General features: G+C 33.7%; 1 protein-coding gene across 1 annotated transcript; it reads left to right on the top strand.

Moving 5' to 3' along the window:
* The first annotated feature begins 4,528 nt into the window (after positions 1-4,528).
* Positions 4,529-12,539, top strand: LOC132759428 (flavin-containing monooxygenase 5-like). Its single transcript, XM_060751195.1, has 6 exons — positions 4,529-5,199; positions 9,202-9,445; positions 9,609-9,738; positions 10,107-10,329; positions 10,822-10,925; positions 11,345-12,539. The coding sequence occupies exons 1-6, from the start codon at positions 4,635-4,637 to the stop codon at positions 11,690-11,692; spliced, it is 1,614 nt and encodes a 537-aa protein (XP_060607178.1). The 5' UTR covers positions 4,529-4,634; the 3' UTR covers positions 11,693-12,539.
* The last annotated feature ends 9,364 nt before the right edge of the window (positions 12,540-21,903 follow it).

Raw genomic sequence — 21,903 nt, forward strand, 5'->3', positions numbered from 1 at the left:
ATTTTTATCGGGAGATAACAGGTAACTCTGAATAATGCGTCCAAATAAGTAAAACCTAAGATATTGTACCGCGAAGACCTTTAATAAAAATGGATGATTATTTTCCCCTAGATATCATATATAATATGCACATATTTGCTCTATAGACGAGAGGAAAATCATCAAAAAGTACAAGGGAGATAATTCACAGTCTGTGACCACGGCATGCATCCACATCTTTATTTTTATTGATTGATGATAATTCTGATGATGACGATTACGACGACGACGACGATGATGACGATGATGATGATTAAGCTTGAAGTCTACAAAAAAATGTCTGTGTGTAAAGTTAACTAATGGATGATAGTGATATATGAGTAAAGTCTACTTATAGATGCAAAAGAGGTTTATGTGTCAAGTTAACTAATAGACCAAAAGGGTTTGTGTTCAAAGATAACCAGTCTATTTGTCAAGTAATTATATGAAGGCCAAAGCGATCTGTTATTTGGTTAAGTAAATTGGAGCAAAAGCGGTCTGTTGCCAATGTAAGTAGTAAAGACCGGGGAGTTTAATACTAAAAGATTTTCTTGCAAATTTGGCAAATACTTCAACTGGAACCACAGTCTTGGTATATTCTCGGATGTAATTAAGATACGTGGTATATTCTATAACAAAACTGGCACAAAGGCGCAGGGCCTTATCTATTACCCCGGCTTAATTTAATCTCCTGTTTCTATTCTGTAACATTATATATTTTCATTAAATGCTTTTGATGAGTAGGAAAATACGTTTCTCTGGCCATTTACAGTAATATACTTAGTGGTTTTATATTTTGAAGGCATCCATACTAAAAGGTAAAAGAATGCAACGTTCTCTTGATTCAAATGAAACACATGAATGTACCAATATAGAGATCATATCATGTGTCAGAGTCTGAAACCCTGAATAAACACATGACTGGATGCCGTCTTCATTTCCTTACAAGCTAGGCACAAAATGCCTTTCCAAAATCACACTACCTGAACGTTTACCTCCACTGTACGTCAGACACTCACATTGATTTTCCCATTGACTTACAATAAAAGAAATGGTCCCTAATCCTACCTTAAAATCGAGTTTTCATCCTGATGAAGTGATTTTTCTTGCAGATTGAAATGCCTGACACATAAAAATGATCATATTATATAAAGGTAGCCAACCATTTTTTCCGCATAATGACTTCTAAGAGGATCACCCCAACCCCCGACCCCACACACTTTTTCATTGAAATTTTCTGCTGATCACAGGACTGACGTACACTTTTTGTGAATACAAATATCCAAGTCACAACTTATCATAGAGACTTATGAAAAATTCAATTTTCTTCAGAAAACAATATAGTGTTAGTCTCTTAATTATGTTTCATACTTAAAAATACTCCATTTTCATCCAATCACCTCATGTCCAATTGAATCTTACGGGTTTTCCTGTATTTTTTTAAAGCCAATCGCTGGCCATGTTACAAAACGAGAGCTTGACCTGTAACCGCACAGCACTCGCGAAATAATGTTTCAAAATTCCTCTAACCTTGACAAATGCAGTAACATTATGTATCACATATTTAATTCGTGAACCATTAATTATTTTAATGGTCAGTGTCCAGACTTTGTCTGACCCTAATATTTCTCTTTCAAAAGTAAACAATTTATTATTGTCCAAGATGTACTTACGCAGTATCATACTTACCTAAGTTGTATAATGTCTGAATGTCATAGGTAGAACTAGAACACTTATCAAGGACATCATAATAATTAGCATATCTGTGTATTATACATGTATAAATGAGCCGCGTCACGACAAAACCAACATAATGGGTTTGCGACCAGCATGGATCCAGACCAGGCCATCAAAGCCCTCTTGTTTATTAACACTACACGACCTCGGCAATAAGGAAACAGAAACGTTATTGAATTCTTCTGCTTTCTTTAATTTTTTATTTGATGATTTTAATTATCATTGAAAATAGTGTCGTGTTTGTCGACTTGTATGTCTGATGTTTTAGTAAAGGAATAAAAAATGTGTACTTATTAACCTTTTAATATGAAGACGATGTCTCTAAGTTGCTGCTCCAAGTGTATAGCACAAGTACTGCTCTGGTGGCCCCTAAACTTGTAGAACGGTATAGCGCTTAACTTTAAAAAGGTATTCGTACTTTACAGTTCTCGAACAAAATAATTGACCCGCATTACAAGTAGAGAAACTGACAGCGAACAGCATGGATCCTGATCAGACTGCGCGGATGGACAGGCTGGTCTTGATCCATGCTGGTCGCAAACCCACTATGTTGGTTTTGTCGTGACACGGCTCAAATTATCTTGAAAGTGGCAACTCGAGCTTCCAGTCATCGGTTCTGTATGAGCATCTTGTAAGATAATCATATAATAATTTAATTATCACTGAAATCATTTTGATTCGTATTACACAAATGTATATAACATTACCCGAAATTGTTTCAAAAATTATCTCACGCTATCCGGTGGCTTGGCTAAATATCTAAATTCTGAAAATAGAGCATTATTCGTTATTAGACGACTTAAGTAATTAAGAAGGAAGGAAGGAAGGAAGGAAGGAAGGAAGGAAGGAAGGAAGGAAGGAAGGAAGGAAGGAAGGAAGGAAGGAAGGAAGGAAGGAAGGAAGGAAGGAAGGAAGGAAGGGAAGGAAGGAAAGGAGGGAAGGAAGGAAGGGAAGGAAGGAAGGAAGGAAGGAAGGAAGGAAGGAAGGAAGGAAGGAAGGAACATAAAAATATCCATGTATATACATCCACCGCATAGAGGGTTTATTACATAAAATACATACACATCAGTGGCAAATTATAACGTACGTGCCTTGTGTTTAAGTAATTGCGTACATTAGTGACCAGTGGTCAGTTATAAATGGGTGTTACGAAAGATGATTCGTTTAATAAATTATGAATTCTTTCGGAATACCGTAACTGCCAAGTCCTTCGACCGAATTCATTGACATTTTGAAAAATGTGTCTAGATGGGGAAAAAAGAGTGAAAGTTAAAAACATTGCCCTCAATCCTGACCATTTCCCAGAATAATAAAAAATAGTTTAGTGTTTTGTATATATCTATATAATGACATAATTAAGCTGGTCCGTTGTATCTTTTTATATAAAAAATAACAAAAATTGTTTTAGAATGAAACTTTTTGTGCAATTATTTTTTTCGAACAAATGATTTAAGATGCATTGTTATCCTCAAGCTGTACTACATGTATTTATTCTGTTCAGTTCTATTAATATCATCATCATCATCACTACCACCACCATCAACATCATCATCATTATTATTATTATTATTAATTTTATCATTATTGTTTTTGTTGTTGTTGTTGTTTTTGTTATTATCATAATATTATTATTATTATTATTATTATTATTATTATTATTATTATTATTTCGCTTAAAATATATGTTTTGCATGAAATATCTCTGTTAGGGAGGGTGCTTCCTTCCCGCATTGTACTAACAAAATGATCTACTTGTATCCGTAGGTTACTGTGAATTACAGCGCAGGTTACACGAGTTAAATTTTATGAATATTATAAAAAAAGAATTAAAGTAAAACATTATAAAGCGAATAAAGAAAATAATTAACACATTTCAAACAGCACTTGCAATCAAAATAAAACACAAAAAGAGGTCAAAATAAGCAAAAATAGCTCTTACAGCGTTAGTAACGAAGGAGACGTTAAGTACTGCGTTAGTAACGCAATAGATATATAATGATAAATACTGAAAATCAGTCGCATTTAACATGTAAATAAATATTTTTTTAAGCTTTAATCTGTTAAATTTTCTTAAAATCTCAGTACATTTTTCTCAAGTTTAATTTTCTTGAGATATTTTGGCTCATCTGGAGGCATGTAGCTTTAAATCAATTCTAATACATGGTATATGGTATATATCTCGGCACCTTATTGGGAAGCTTAAATCTATTTTTCGTATACTTATAATATCATATATTTAACTTGCACCCTTGAATATAACGAGTATCTAAGGATTTATTTACTTAAACGTGTCACTATGGCAGTGTGGTAGTAGGTCAGTGGGACGAATTTGAAATCATTATATATATAAATATATATTACCTATCAACTTCAAGAGATACAAACTATCAAATTTAGAGTTTAGCAACAAATCCAAATATGATTTATCCGAAATTTCAAAGATTTACGTCAGAGTTTTAAAAACTAATTTATTACGAAACTGATACTTCAAATACAACGTCATCTTAAAAAAAAAAGAAAAAAAGAAAACTTACGAAACGTTATCATACCCGTCAGTTTATCAGGGGAACCCGAATTTCAGAGGGCGGAGCATAATTCTTATCCAATGCTTAGCCGTTATAAAGTTTCTCATGTAAATCTGAAATGTTTTCTTTCGTTTTGCTTCATGAATATTCAAATTTTGGTCAGCTGTTTTGTCAAAATGGTCACATGTAAAATATGCGTATAAATACAGCAAGCCAGTCATTGTCCGCATAATGCGACCAGAGTCGATGTGAAAAAAATATTCACGCGCTGTAATTTTGATAATAAATCTTTTCTAGTTTATACAGTCGAGAGTTTGTATTTTCAAATTGAAATAAATTTATTTTTTATCAGGTATGAAGAGAATTGCAATTGTTGGCGCCGGTTGCAGTGGCTTAGCGGCGGTAAAAAGTTGTCTTGAGGACGGTTTAAAACCCGTCTGCTTCGAAACGGAACCGGACATAGGCGGTCTATGGAACTATTCAGACGATGCTAAGGTCGGAAAGGGCAGCATCTATAAATCATGTGTGATTAATACCAGTAAAGAAATGATGGCATTTAGCGATTTTCCGCCGCCGGAACATTTCCCTATGTTCATGCCTCACAAATACGTACTACAGTATTTTAGAATGTACGCTGATAAATTCGGACTGTTAAAACATATTCAATTCAACACATCAGTGCTGCGGGTTGTGCAATCAGATAAATACGAATCTGACGGAAGTTGGGACATCACTGTTCGTCGGGAAGGTGGAGACATAAAGACAGAAACATTCGACGGAGTGTTAATATGCACTGGACATCATACATTTCCCTATCAACCAAACTTCTCGGGTTTAAGTCGATTTGAAGGCACAACACTACATTCCCATGGATACAAGGAAAATTCTCAGTTCATCGGCAAGAGGGTCGTTGTCGTAGGTAAGTAACTGTAATTGTCATGCTAGAATAATTTCTTACATAATTATTATTCATATAACTAAGTGATTATATAACTATTATTATCATAAAGTTAACAAATTGATTATATAACTTTTATTCTCATAAAGTTAACAAAGTGATTCTATAGCTTTTATACTAATATATTTAACAAAATTATTCTATAACTATTATTACCATACAGTTAACAAAGTGATTATATAATTATTATTCTCATAAAGTTTACAAAGTGATTATATAACCATTATGTTCATAAAGTTAACAAAGTGATTATATACCTATTATTCTCATATAGTTAACAAAGTGATTATAACTATTATTATCATATAGTTAACAAAGTGATTCTATAACTATATGATACTCATATATTTTAAAAAATTCTATCATTATTATTCTCATAAAATTAACAAAGTGATTCTAAAACTAGTATTCTCATATAGTTAACAAATTAATTAATATAACTATCAATGTCACATATGATTCTATAACTATTATTCTCATATAGTTAACAAAGTGATATTAGGACAGCTTTAGTGTAAGAAAACTTTAGTCAGTAGACTTCTTGTAATGAAAACATTTTATTTTGAGTTTTAACAATGATCGACTTACACTAAAAAGAAATGTTAAATCATAATGCTTAAACTTTTCATCCAGACAAGTTTTATTGTGTGTCATAAATAGTATATCTATAGAACCGGCTTAATAAACTTTTAAGTCTTTGATCGTCAACAAACTGTTTATGGTTAAAGCAGCATGTTCCCCAGATTCCGGCTAATTTTCATGAAAGTTTTGAAAATGTATTTAAAAGTAAAATATTATGAAGTGAGCAAAGAAAGTAATTTACACATTGCAAACACCACTTACAATCCATGTCAATTACAAAAAGAGTCAAAATATGCAAAATTTCCCTTACTGTTTTAGTCACACAGAAAAATATGGTGATAAATACTGGAAAATCAGCCATTTACCGCAAGTAAATTTTTATTACTTGAATATTTTTCTGAAAATCTTTTTTTTCATATTCTTGAAATATTTTGTCTCATCTGGAGGCATGCAGCATTAAGGAAACATCATCTTAAGACTGATGCGTTGTCCGATTCGCGGCACAACTTGCCTATCAATCCATAACCCGACAGGATAGCAGTAATGTGTGTTGTCAAATTTGTATGATGAAAATTCATGAATAGAAGTAGGCATGACTTATCAATAAACTATTCCAAGATTTAAAAAAGGACTGAATCTTTCTATCTAGTAAAATACCTTGTAGGTGGTAAGAAAAAGGGAGGCATTCTCAAGCAGTTATGTTATGAGATATTGTTATGCTGCTCTATTGATGTGTTGATGTGTGTGTTTAGTGGATGTCTTTGATTTTAAGTGTGTAGTGTGCGTTTTCTTTTTTGTTGTTTTCTTTATTCAAATCGTTGTAGCGTCAATGATGAAACTATGGTTATCAAAATAATATTAATTAAAACAAATTATCAAACGTCAAACATCCGGAATATAACATTTCAAGGAGTTCCACTGATGCAAATAAATGAAATTCTTTCACCGATTAAATTACGGAAAAATCTGCCAAAGAGAATTAATGTATGTAAAAATATACTCAGTATATTTAGCTAAAACAAATCTATATTTGCAAGAATTTTAACACGGTTTGATTGAAGGGTGCAACGCTTTTAATTTATTTCATTTTATTACTTATTATTATTTTTTGGTCATTTTGCACAATAAATATATTTATTCTGAGAAAACGGAATGAGGTTATGCAAAAAAATTATAAGTCCAGACCTACATTAAATGGTATATACAAGTCTTGTGAAAATATGTCAAGTCCCTTCGTATTAAAAGGAAAACCTCAGTCGAGTCCCTTTAATAATAAAATTATTGGTTAATCATTATTTTTTATTTTTAAAACATTTTTGACCACGAATGGATGAAAACAAGGTTAAAAACCTGAATAAATAAAGAAATAAGACATTCTTTGGCAATTAAAATTTGCAATTTATTGTTTTTTGTTGTTGTACCATTTAAATACGATTGTTGTTTATCAAGAAAAGGATTTTTATTACATTTTCTTACGCACATAACCGGAAACCCACAATGTCGTTAACCTATTAAGAGCCCATTTGCGGTTAAAAATATTGTATTGTTTTTGAAGGAAGAAAGCGGATTTGTTGCGTGCATGCGTGCGTGCGATTGTTTGTTTGTTGTTTCAAGCGGTGCCAGGACCCGAGGACTAAAAAATACGTAATTTTACTCATAATTATGTCTATATTCATGGCTAAACGGCGATTCCAAGCATTTTTGGTAATGCTAATAATTGTTAAAGTATTAAACTTAAAACTTTTCATCATTTATTCCCGATAACCATTTTTACCATAACACTTGTTTCTTTCCACATTGCCAGTCGAAAGCGATAAGCTTTACTAGACTCGACTCCTGGTAACTCTTTGTTATGAATCTTGATAATTTTGAATGAGCTGTTTAAATTTCAATGTTGGGCAAATACGTACATGTTTATTAATTCGGCAAGTTAAAAGTTTTGAGAAATACATCTGAAAATATACATCTTGTCTTGTATTAATTTTTATGCCAACGCCATAAGTATTAATATATATTTCGCAGTTTTTATCTATTAAAAAGCTATTTATTATGCAATAAAAATATGCAAGTCTCTATTTTCATAATCAAATGGGTCAAACGTTGACCTAAATTTTGAGAGATAAATCGTCTGTTGTATGTCGGCCAGTTGGTCAGTCACACCATGTACATGTGTATAATATAAATGACACATCTTTCTTAATGCATTGGGCATAACATTACCCAAACAGTCGTTATATATGCAACCGTCAATATGACCTTGGTCGGCAATAATGGTGGGGTGTCGGGCGACAGCTTAGTAGATGAGCCATGAGCCATATCACAGCTGACCGGACAACAGCTGCAATTATATGGTGTTTTATAGCCGGCTCTCGGGGAATTTGCCCAACAGAAATCATGCTCTTAATCTGTGCAATATGTAATGTCTAATACTTTACTGTTCCAAATTATCATCAGCGTGTGGGGGCGGTATTGACTGACCTATTCCCCCACTGACTCCGAATATCTCTTAATCGAAAATTTCAAACAGAAGAAAATAAATCATCAGCAATCAAGTTTACTGTGTTCTTTATAAAAAAAATTTTGCGAAGCGTCTCATTCAATCGAGTTGACCGATTGTTCAGCAGAAGAAAAAGAAAATATGCCAAGGCCACCGGTTTAGACAAGTTGTCCTTGATAGCTAGCCAATTCTCATTAACATGACAATACTGAAGGCCAGTCACTTTTGTCCGGCTTGTAATGAACCGGATGATGGACGGGGGCAGACGCTCGTTCTGAAATTTTATACTTCTTTCTTTGTTAGATTTTTGATATAAAAATCTCAACATTAATACAACAGATTAAACATAATGGTTTTTATTAAACGGGGTTTAGTTAAAGAAAAAATAACTTTGTGTACCAAATATGAAAAGTATAATGATGTAAGAATTAATTATGAAATAACCAAATAACCAAATAATAAAAAGTATAAGAAATTGTATTTTTATTTTTAATGAATAATCATTTTATGCAGTGGTGCAAACGAGGATACTGTGGTGATGGTGGTGGTGGTGATGATGATGGTGATGATGATGATCATGATGATGATAAAATGATAGTGATGATGAGATGATGATAATTATTAGTAAAAACAAAGTAATGCTTCAGATGAGTTTGATAGTAACAATGATGACGATGATAATCATGAAGATAATGATGATGATAATGATGATGAAGATGATGATGGTGGTGGTGATGATGATGATGATGATGATGATGATGATGATGATGATGATGATGATGATGGTGGTGGTGATGATGATGATAATAATGATGATGATGATAGTGGTGCATCTTGTTGATATGGACGAGTATAATTAAATGAAAATATATATTTACTTTCAGGTATTGGTAATTCTGCAGTTGACATTGCCGTTGATCTTAGTCACGTTGCGTCTCAGGTGTATTTGTCGACACGTCGAGGCGCGTGGGTTATCAGCAGAATGGGATTCTGGGGACTTCCGGCGGATGCCATGGCAAATAATCGCTTCCTGTTCTCACTTCCGCACTCTGCACTCGAATGGAGCGTTGAAAAGATGGCCAACTTTAGATTCGATCATGAAAGCTACGGAATAAAACCAAGACATAGGTATGCAGCTTAAAATGTAAATAAGTTCAAAACATTTGATAAGTGCATTAGTAATAGAAAGATCGGATTTAGATGTTGATATGACTTTTGCTCTCTTTTTTTATTTCAAACGCCCTTTCTCAGCATTGTATCACTACGCCATATTTGAACTACTTTCTTTCAGAGCTCTACAGGCGCACCCTACAATAAATGACGAGCTTCCATATCGAATAATGACAGGCGGTCTACGAGTCAAACCTAACATTCATCATTTCAACGAAAACTCAGTCCAGTTTGATGACGGCTCCGTCGAGGTAAATAAACTGATAAACAAGCTATTTTTATGATGTTTTAATGTTGCTTATCACAAACAAAACGTTTTAGAAACGAGCTGTTTCATTGACTCACTGACTTATCATAAACGGATCTGATATTTATCAAATCGAACAAGTGACGTAGAGCAAGCTCAATAAATAATCACGATCAAACCGTAAATATTCAACATTGAAATAAGCATGCACACCCTTATTCCATAACAAATAAAAAGTTAACTTGCATGCTTCAGTTGAATGAACTTAGACTTATCTGACAGGAAATGACTAAATATATCACCAAGAAAAACCGGAAGTTTGATTAGCATTACAAGCGTTTGACTGAGTCAGATGGTTTTCATTCTTTACAGGAAGTAGATGCTGTGATATTTGCTACCGGATATGAATATAAAATTGGAATCGTAGACGAGTCAATCACGAGAGTAGAGGGAAACAAAACGTCATTGTACAAGTATATGTTTCCGCCACACCTATCCCATCCTACCTTGGCAGTAGTTGGTCTCGTCCAGGCAATAGGCGCCGTAATGCCTATCTCAGAAATGCAATGCAGATGGTTTACTAGAATAATTAAAGGTAACGAAATGGCTGGTAAACAGACATTTTCTTTAGCATCAATATCATTAAATATTTTGTCTTATAACAACTTAAGAATTATTTTAGACCGCGTGGTACATGGATATGGTAGACACTTTCATTGGTCTATGTATCGCACAGAAGGTCTTCAAATAGAATTATGGTGACCTTGCTCCTAGTGGGAAAAACGATTTCCAATTTACGGTTATCAGAAAGAAATGTACATGTACCTATCTGCCTAAAATCTTGATAGTTTCAGCTATTTTGCTAGGCTTTAGAGGCGTTGAATGTATTTTTATCAGACTGTTTAATGGTTGCTAAGAATTTTTATGTAGCCTTCATTGCTAAATATAGTTTCTTCATTTATTTAAAACGAACTACAGAATACATACAATGATGCCCTCCTTTTTCATGTGTTCCTAATGCACGAAAATCAATATCGAAACATACTTGTAACTTTGATATAGTGACATCAGCATTAATATTTGTCAGGTGAAAACAAATTGCCGCCTGAAGACGTAATGATGGCAGACATAGAAGACAAACGAGTGACCATGGCTAGCACATACGTTTCCTCTCAACGTCATACTTTACAGGTTAGTAGCGGTCAGCGCTCTGACCCCGAAATATTTCCCCAGACTTCACAGGCGCAAAAAAACGTGATTGTTTTAAAAACTGTTACAAAAAACGTGTTAACTACGCAATAAAATATTACACTACATACTTAATTTCTTCAGATTGCACTCTAGTTGTTACAGCCTTGATAAAAAATCCAAAAAGTCTTATACTCACGTCTGTGACGTCTCTTTCATTTCATATGTTCTTTGAGTTAAGTACGAATAATTTTAGAATTTTAACTTTTAATAGCTGAAATATTAAAACCTGATATTGGTATTGTTGCTGCTGCTGTTGCTAGTGCTGGTTAAGCTTTTGCTGTTGGTATTCCTTGTCCTTGTCTTGAATTATGTTTTAAATTTCTTGTTATCTTTTAAAAAGACGGGTTTTTTACTTGCAGTGTTTCTGGATTCAATATATGGACGACATTGCGACCGAAATTGGTGTAAAACCAAAATTAAAGGAAATGTTTATTGAGGACCCGATGCTGGCCCTTAGATGTCTCTTCGGTCCATGTGTTCCAACACAGTACCGTTTACAAGGCCCCGGAAAATGGGAAGGCGCGAAAACCGCCATTACAGGCACGATGTCAAGGTCATTAGCACCAATGAAAACGAGGCTACTGCCAAAGAACTCCTGCTTACCTGAATCTGTAGATAAATTTGTGATTTCGGTACCAAAATATCTTACGTCTTACTTCTTCCTCGCTTTTGTCTTTTTCTTGTTCTTCTGTATGGTTATCATGTGAGTTTATTTAGCCGAATAAACTCTTTGTTTATGAAATCGCTTTGCAGAAAACCACAAAACGGGAATGACAAAACTGCGTGACGAAGTCGCTACTTTTGGAGATATTGAAGTGCGTCGAAACGAAGCATTTACATTGCAGTTACATGTGAGCCAAATAATATGCAACATACGTACTTAATGCAAAGGAATATGTTTCGAACTATTTCTTACGCAGAGACGATCTATTTCTCACGTTTTGACGATCTATTTCTCCCATTTGAAGATCTATTTCTCACGTTATGACGAACTATTTCTATGGCAGTGACGAACTATTTCTATGGCAGTAACGAACTATTTCTCAATCTGCAACGAACTATTTCTTACACTGTGAAAATACTTTTTACACTGCGATGGTCTTTATGTACTGTTGTTGGTAAATATTGCATAATCACCTGAAAATATTTCATTTGTCTCATCGATTATTGATTTTAAACCTGATTATTTATGTAAGAGCTTAAAGGGCGGAAGATATGATGACATTGTTTAACAAAATCAAATGATGTCTTATCCGTTTTCATGTTTATCTAACGTCTGCATGAATAGGCATATGCAATAATATGAAACATTTTTGTGATATATTTACTCGAATGCACATAATTCTATGTCTCAGTTGTGAAGGGCATGTAATGTCTTATATCATCGTGTTATTGTATATACATGTATTATAGTAAAAAATCAGCACTGCTGTTTGTTTATAACAATATATGTTATATATCCTTCATATTAAGCACTGTTATAAAATTTTGTTTTAATTATGTATGAGATATGTATTTTTAACATAATTAATTTGTTCTTCTGATATTTATTTCACAGAATAAAATTTACGCTAGAAATTGAAATTGTTTCATTATTTTATGAATATATTTAATATTTGAAACGTGTTATGTTATTTTGGTCTTTATGGAGTTAGAAATGATGAACTTTTTGATGACATCGTGGCTTGTTAAAATATACCAAAATATGTTTTGTTTTTGTAAATTGCTATGATAAAATATAGTATTTCGTAAAACTAAAGGCTGGAACAAATATGTGTCTGCAAAAATGAATAAGAGAACAACAAAGAGAAGAAGTATCTTTAAACAAGAGTCCCTCATGCGATAACAACGCTAACCTGTTAAGGACAAATACAAAATTCAATTTAAGAATATCATGCAATTATGGCTGTTATTTGCTTCGCTTGTCAATAAGATAAATGACTTTGTAATGGCGAAATTTTATAGCCCAAAGTGGTGATAATTTACCTCCGTGCAATTTCCATGGAGTATAAGCCAAAGAGATGAATTTTGAGCAGAAAGTAGGTAACTTTTTAGTGGTCAATAACCCGAGAAAATATGAAGTCAGGTAGTCCTGAAAAGGGATTTTGTTGCAAACAAAGGGCCGGCGTTCAAACCGTCTATAAATCGTTCTTAAGGCCCGCGAAACCTAGTACCCTCCCACGTTGTCTCTGCCTAGCTTCTGTTAGGGAATGTCAGACATAATCCCCTTCGGACAAATCCCCTTCGCCTACCCGGACAAAATCCCCTTCATGGGTGGACATAATCCCCTTCATTTTTCTGCAAGGCCGGACAAAATCCCCTTCACTACACGGACAAAATCCCCCTTTTTCATAGGTTTCTAATGTATTATAATGCTCCACAAAAATGGATGAATAATGTAGTATTATACTCCCTAAAAATTGATGAATAATGAACTTTTTTTTTATAATTATGTATCAATAGTTAACCTTTATTTAATTTAGAAGCTTTCATTAAAATTAAGGTATCCTATCAACTGCATAACACTTTTTTGATAAGGCAATTTCTTTAATTAATTTTTTTGTATGAAAAACATTTTTATTAGCCAATAATTGTTTCATTGATTGTATAAGTTGATAATTCTAATAGATATATACTATCCATTGTTACAATTTCTATTGATGAAAGAGTGATAATTTAATCAAACCAAGATCACTGCACTACTTGATTGATTGTTATGAATGCTTTAACAAAGCAATTTTAATGTGATTAAAATGTGCTAATTGAATGCTAATTCAATGTGCTTTTCTGCTGAAATATTTTCTACTTATTTATACATAAAGATTTTTACACACAGCATAATGCAGTGTCGCTATCGTGCCCACTTTATAAACCGAAAATTCCTCCGAGGGGGATTTTGTCCTAGGAAGCAATTTTATGAAGGGGATTTTGTCCACTTCAAAATTTCACACATGAAGGGGATTATGTCCACCCATGGAGGGGATTATGACCAGATATACAAAAATACACGGATGGGATTTTGTCCGAAGGGGATTATATCCGTACACCTCTGTTAGGGCATAGGACCGCAGGTAATATTCTGACAAATATTCCAGCAAGGCATGCGGCACTTCAAACTATTATCGCATCCAAGCTACATATCTTACCTTATGATTGATAAGGTATCGATAACTTATCAATCAATTTAATCAAAATCAACGCTACCAACTGATAGTTACGTGGGTCCAAATTATACCACTGACGTTAAATGCTTACACACGTTAAATCTAGTTACAAAAGTACTGGTTGTTAAATTGTAATATGCCCGTTCGCGTCAGAATAAGTTTGCAAAAATTAGTGTAGAGATTCATTTGTAAATAAACGCACAAAAATATTTTAACCGAACTAAACAGTTGATCCATATTTGATATTCATATTTTTTCCTTTATACGGTAATAACTTTTTAATCATTTTCTAGTTTGACAATACCGTAGTGTTAAATTTCAGAAAGGTCAGACAAGGGTCATTTGACCATGTCATTGTCCGGACTAAATGTCTCCCGACATGGTGTCATGCATATCATTAATATCATACGGTACATTTAAAATACATTTTAAATGACATATTATGACTGCAAGTTGCTATAATAACAAAGGTGTCTCGTGTATAAAGCGACGTGACATACATTGCATGTATACATAGCTTGGGCTGATTTTCAAATGATCTCAACCACCTGTACGTTTAATGAGTTTAATTAGAACATTGAAAGAGAGAAAAGATTTCATATTTTATGCTGTAAATAGATACGACTAGTAAAGCATTTTTTAAGTGAAATTTTACATCAGTGGGGAAGCTGCGCCAAAGTATAAGATGAAGGGTGATAGGTCCGATGTATTGTAAATAGTTACACATATATTTTGTGGAGATCTTCTAATAATGTTATTTTTGACTCGGGAAAAACAAATTAAGGCCTATGAAAGGATGGGTGTGACAAGTTTCAGGGCATCATAATGCTTCGTCTTCCAGCATTATGGGAAGTTTAAGCATAATTGATTTAAGGTTGTAATGCTTATAATAATCTAAACACGTTATCGTATATTTTGAATATTGCAGAACTAGGGATTTTTTACGGTAGACCCAGTATGTTTATCGCTGTATATTATTGCAAGAAATCGTAATGTCGCTTTTGAAATTTCATATTTTGATATTTTTGTTTCGAAAACAGACAGTCCGCTTTGCCGATGTCCGGGAAGTGACTCTAAAAAGTAGGCAGGGACGACGAGGAGTGCTAGGGTGCATATGTCTCTAGCACAGAATACCTGCTTGAAAGACAGGTCCTTTGCCGGCACAACAGTCCTTTTCAGGGTTTACCTCCTTCTTTTCATATTGTCTCAGATGACTGTATATTTCGATTCTCATTGGCCGTCATACAGCTACCTACTTTTGGCTCAAAATTCTTATTTGTGGCTAATACTCAGTGGAAATGCATGGAGATAAATTATCACCACTTTGTATTTTAAAGATATGACTGTTGACATGTCCGAGGTCCGTGCTCGACAGCGAAAACTGCCTTTTTTGCCTGAACGGACGGATAGACCCTCGTGTAAAGGATAAAAGATGAAAACGTGGCATTTGGAACAAAGTAAACACGTGCTTTTGAAGTTTTTCACAATTAGGTAAGTCTGAATTTGATCGTATCATGTCACTGACAATTGGAGCACTATAAGAGCATACAATGAACATGTAACATGATTATAGCCGCGAAAACTGCAGACAAAATTCTTCTGTCATCAGGAGACGCAATACCTATCGCCAATAATAAATACGTACATAAACAACGACTCAGATGAACGGAAGCGCCCTGGTGCCAATCTATAATGATTGATAAAAAAAACTCCTACGTAAGGGAAAAAACATGACTACGACAATATAACTCCTACGTAGGAGATAAAAAAAACTAATGACTTTGTAACTCTTACATATAGGAGAAAGAAAAACATGATCAGAAGTATATAAAGGCCTAATTAATAGTATATAACTCCTACGTAGGAGATAAGAGTAATGAACTCCTTTACACAAATTAAGATACTCCTGTTATATCTATACTATTTATTTTCATTTCTGGTTGCGTTTTATGTAGCACCATCACAGCTTCACATTATAATTTTTATTATTATGTCATATGGCGGATTTCCAGCTTTACTGTGGAGGAATACCTCGGGTGCATTATTTCAGGCACAAACGGGCGCCTGAGTAGAACCACCGAAGTACCGTAAGCTAGCTGTATAGCTTCTTCACATGACAGAATCCAAATCCCTCAGGATTCGAAACAACAGCGCTGAGGGGCAAGTTGTTTGAAGTCAACTATCTAAACCACTCGGCAATGGACACCCTTACTATTTATTCAATTATTTATTCAACATGGCATGGACACTAATGCGACTACTGTACCAGCTTGAGTTGGCTTTAAACTTGTTTCCTAAATGGGCGAAATATGTTACATATGTATAAGTCTGAACTGTTGGAATCACTATCAAACTAATTAAACGTAGTTTCAGATAATTGTGCACAAACGGCCGGGAATCAAATCAGGGTTCTCAAAACCCGCAGTCCTAGAGACGGCTAGACGAATTTCATTTCAAAATGATTTTTGAATTAAAACACCATTGCGACGCTTTTTACGTTGCGTAAACAACACTTTGTTTCATTATGCCACAACCCATCTAACACACCGATTTGTCCAAAAAAAAATATTCCATTGACGTCAGTTGAAATTGAGTAAACAATAAAACAGTATCGAAAATATCTTGTTTACAAAAAATGTTTAATAGTTTGTAGCCGGATAATTTAACATTATCTTGATTTACATCACTTTGGGGTGCTTTTTTTTTTTACTTTTTCAGACTTGACCGGTTCATAAAAGGTACAATGACCGCCTAAATTATGGCATAAATAGGTCAAAATTTCAACGTAACCCATAATTTAGAGGATTATCATATTCACTTCTCAGCGTGCGAAAACTTGAATCACGAAGAATGTAATGTACCTTGATGCAGGTCAATCTATATTTATATATATATATACACTTCATCTTTGATTTGTTCTGCCTTTTACTCTGAATGGGACATAATATCTGCACTTACGACAGAATCGACAGACTTGACATGAAACGAGCCCTGTGTTTTCCATTTTAGGCTTTATTCGAACTCTCAGAAAATAGAAAGTTAAAGTATTTTATAATTTCCATTTCTTTCTCCATAATTGTCTATTGTTATACATTGTACTCCTTTAATGAACGAAGTTGATTCATACTGGGACTATAAAAGCCTTGACCTATAAATGACCTTAACAGTCAAGGTTTAAAATGAATTTTTATGTACTTCCTCCAATCTGTTTTCGTTTGGAAGAAGTGGAGCGTGGCCGCCACGTGCCGTGGTTCTTGTTGTCTGTTAGTGCAATACGCTGTAAATGAGGGCGTCGTAAAACGCATTATGGTACATGTACCACAATGTAAATGTCTGCTTTTACAGTTTTATAGTTTGTTCACCGACAAAAAAGGCTGGCATGTCGTTTCGAAACGTATAAATATTTCTAGTATATAAATAACTTTTTTGTAAATGGTAAGCTGATGTATCTTTTTATTGAATGACAAGGTGACCGCTGAATAACCTCACGTAAGATTACATGATCTATCATATAAAATTAAACTGTAATTTAATGTCTACAATGTGAATATCTAGCTCGAGGGTAACTGTTTACGGCGGTAACGAGGCTCTGCTCACTTTCCGTTTCATTTAAAGCGGTGGCCGGTGGCCAATCCTGTCTGAAAGAAAAAGAGCTCATGGAAAGATGACGCCTGACCTTGGCGTTGGTAGAATGCCCTGCAGGTAGCAGGCCTATGAATAATTCTAAAATGAGGATGTCATTCTTTACTTTTGGCTTTAGTCCATTTTGAAGTTTTATATCGCCGACCACTTATCGGGAAAAGCCGAAAAACCTTGACGGTTTAGATTTCAAACCCTGATAAAGGACCACCCTGTTTTGGCAGTTGGATAGTGGTAACCCTGTTTATCACACAACTCAAACTTTCCCAGTGACTGATGCATTAAATAGGTAATGGTCAATTCTAATTTTTTAAACGATTTTGGTAGATTTCATTATTTAAAAACTTTGGGCTCCCAAACGTAGACACGTATAGATATGTGAGTAAGAAATAAATGTCCACAATTTTCAACAGCATGCCCGTGACTATTAAACAGAAAAGCATTCCTTTCAATAATGCGATACATTAAAGGGTCTCCAACTAGTGGATTCTTTTTGTTTTGTTTTTTTTGAATGACAGGAGTGGAAGAAATATTTCGAGATTTATTTTTGATGTAGGTCTAGACCAATAATTTGAGTGCAAAATTTTAGATCATAACCTCATTCCGTTGTTCTGGTATTATCGTTCTTATCGTGAAAAATGACCGAAAGTTTTCACCCAAATCGCACTAAAAATATCACAAATATTAGATAATCTATATCAGTTTAAGTATTTCTGAATAATCGTTTGCATAACGATACTTCATGTATTTAACAATACATGTTTATTTATGGATTTATAATAAATACGCTTAACATAAATGTGAAGAAAAAAATAACACGTGGGACATATTCCTTGGTTTCTTTTTTTTCAAAACGGGCCATGAACTTTTGAGGAATGTTTACCAAATACTGGCACCTTGGCATGTTTATTTTTAATGAAATATTTAGTAACATTGCCAAATTCATTACAACTACTATTCAAAAATTTAGTTATTTGAGCCGTGCCAAGACAAAACCAACATAATGGGTTTGCGACCAGCATGGATCCGGTCAGGATCCATGCTGTTCGCTTACAAGCCCTATTACAAGTAGAGAAACTGATAGCGAACAGCGTGGATCCTGAACAGACTGCACGGATGCGCAGACTGGTCTGGATCCATGCTGGTCGCAAATGCACTGTGTTTGTTTTGTCGTGACACGGCTCATTTGAATAACAGCCACACCAATATCTGTCAAAGTCGGTGTTTGTATAAATTTTAAGAATTTAAGAAATTTACATTATAATAAGAAATCTTAAAACTGAAATGTTTTACATATCCATATTTAAAAGCGACCTAAAGATCTAATTACTTAAATAAAGTATCAAAATATGCAATTAGATCATAAGATAAACATACTTAACCTTTAACATGCCGAGTCACTCCAGCAAAATTGGCTGGCTTCATTTTTTTTATTGAAAGCTATCCATTTTCAATTTTAGTGAAAATTTAAAGTTGACCAGCCAATAGCAGAGTGTAAAAGTTTACTCAGATGTGCAAGGATTGCCAGGTTCTATGAAGGTTGCAATTTTAATTCCGCAAAACATCGGATAATAATTATAAATAACCAGCAAGGTGTTCCGAATGAATTTGTGTTGGCGTGACATATTAACGTATCAGTTCCCATTGTTACAGAGACAAGTCCATCTTTCCTCTATTTTATTATTATTTTTTTTGCCCAGTTTAATATAAAACGATAGATAATGTCAACATTTCAGAAAAACGCATTGTAAGCCCTATATTCTCGTGTTTCCAGGCCTACATTATTAGGGTTGTTTGTGTCTTTTTGACATATACATATAATGTATATCATAAATATAAAATAAATGAAAATATCTGCGAAAAAATCATATTAAAAACGACCCACAACAATAGAAAATTATTGTTTTTTTCACATGACATTAAGTCAAAAATTTATTGGTCTGAGTTTTTTGTTTGTTTTTTTTGTTTTTTTTTATTGGACTGGGCCCTTTCATTCTATGAAAAAATAAATTAGATCATATATCATATAATTCCATTATAAACACAAATATATACTTTAATAATCATAGTTGGTTTAAAATCATGTTTTATTACACCTGTACACACACCACTGTTATATAAATTTATCCAAATAAGGATTTTCCTGAAAATATTCCAGAAGGATTTTCTTGAAAATAAATCCGAGCCGTGTCACGACAAAACCAACATAGTGCGTTTGCGACCAGCATGGATCCAGACCAGCCTGTGCATCCGCGCAGTCTGACCAGGATCCATGTTGTTCGCTATCAGTTTATTTATTTGTAATAGAGTTGGTAAGCGAACAATATGGATCCTGATCAGACTGCGCGGGTCTGGATCCATGCTGGTCGCAAACGCAATATGTTGGTTTTGTCGTGACACGGCTCATCTATTCGAGAACTGTAACGTAAGTATACATTTTAAAGTTAACTGCTATACCGTTCTACAAGTTTAGGGGCCATCAGAACAGTACTTGTGTTACACTTGGAGCAGCAACATTGGGGCATCGTCTTCATATTACAAGATTAATAAGTACACATTTTTTTTTTATTCCTTTACTTAAACACCAGATAATCAAGACGACAAACACGACATTATTTTCAATGATAATTAAAATCATAAAATACAGAATGAATACCATTAAGTATTACTTAAGGAAATAAAAGAAAGCAGAAGAATTCAATAACGTTTCTGTTTCCTTATTGCCGAGGTCGTGCAGTGTTAATTAACAAGAGGGCTTTGATGGCCTTTGATCGCTCACCCGAGATACATAATTGCTGAAAGGCTATACTAATTTGATGAAGCTGCAGTAATAAGGTCACATGCGACTGTTATTTTAGACCTAGGCTGCATTTAAAAAAAAAAAAAAAAAAAAAAAAAAGAAAGAAAAAAAAAAAAAAACTTTTGTAGATGTCCGCCATGCAGGAAAAACTACATGTCTAATATCAAAACTTTGGGCATTGCAATTTCACATTAGAAGATTTAAATGTGTTTTACTATGTAAGTCTATATAAACTAAGAGACACCGGGGTTGTACATGTAGCTTGTTTGACCCCAGGGATGTTATTTATTTTTCTTTTGTAAAGGACCTCTGGAACAAAACTAATTTTGACACCAGAGATATACTTGATATAACTTTTGTAGATAATTACAAGATGAAGTTAGGCATTGCAATTTCTGAGTAAAGGATTATATTTTTTTTAATTTTTAAAGATTACTTTTAGCTCCTGTAACTTACTTATTCACCAGACTTGAACTATATTCAGGCCTTTTGTAGAGATAAATAAAAGGTTAATTCCTATGAAGTTTGGTCAAAATCCACCGAGGGTTTTAACAGGAGATGATGTTTAATGAAATAGTGGATAACGACGAACGACGAACACACTGCCATCACAAAAGTTCACCTCTGAGAATTGTATGCTCAGGTGAGCTAATTTGAAAATAATATTCTGCACTAAATTTAAGTTCATACTATTTCTGATAAAAAGATGTTCCTGATATTATTATCAACAATTTTTTTCTTTATTAAAAGTTAATTCAATGGTCATACACAACATTTCTTATTAAGGTCTAATATTAATTAACTTTTCAATATTAGACACGTTTTCACTTCAAATGTAAAGTTCAACTCGGCTTTTATGTGACTGGAGAATTTTGATTGGCTCTCCAGCTCGGCCATTATGAATCAATTTTTTTTCATTGAAACAAAGTCGCTATTTTGAATTGCTGCAAGGAAGGATTCCGAGATATTTTTAAAACAAGAAATTCATTTGCAATACCTCACAACAACGGAATTTCACATTAGTTCTTTTTTGTTCACTAAGTACTTAATTTCTTTAGATTATATGTAGTAAATTAATAAAATTGTCAATAATTAAGTGTTTTCACAATGGTCTTGTTATTGGGCTTTAGACTTTCATATAAGCCTTCGGTCTTTTGCCTCAGGCTTATATGATAGTCTTCACCCCAATAACAAGACCATGATTATGAAAAAAAACTTAATTATTAACATGCTACTCAGAACGGTCTTATTCCACTTGAACTACAAGTTACTTTAAAAGTGCAATGAAAGGTAAGTCATCGTTAATGTACTCTTA

The sequence above is a fragment of the Ruditapes philippinarum genome, unplaced genomic scaffold (genome assembly GCF_026571515.1).
Source record: "Ruditapes philippinarum isolate M1 unplaced genomic scaffold, ASM2657151v2 ctg2377_1_1_1_1, whole genome shotgun sequence".
NCBI lineage: Eukaryota > Metazoa > Mollusca > Bivalvia > Venerida > Veneridae > Ruditapes > Ruditapes philippinarum.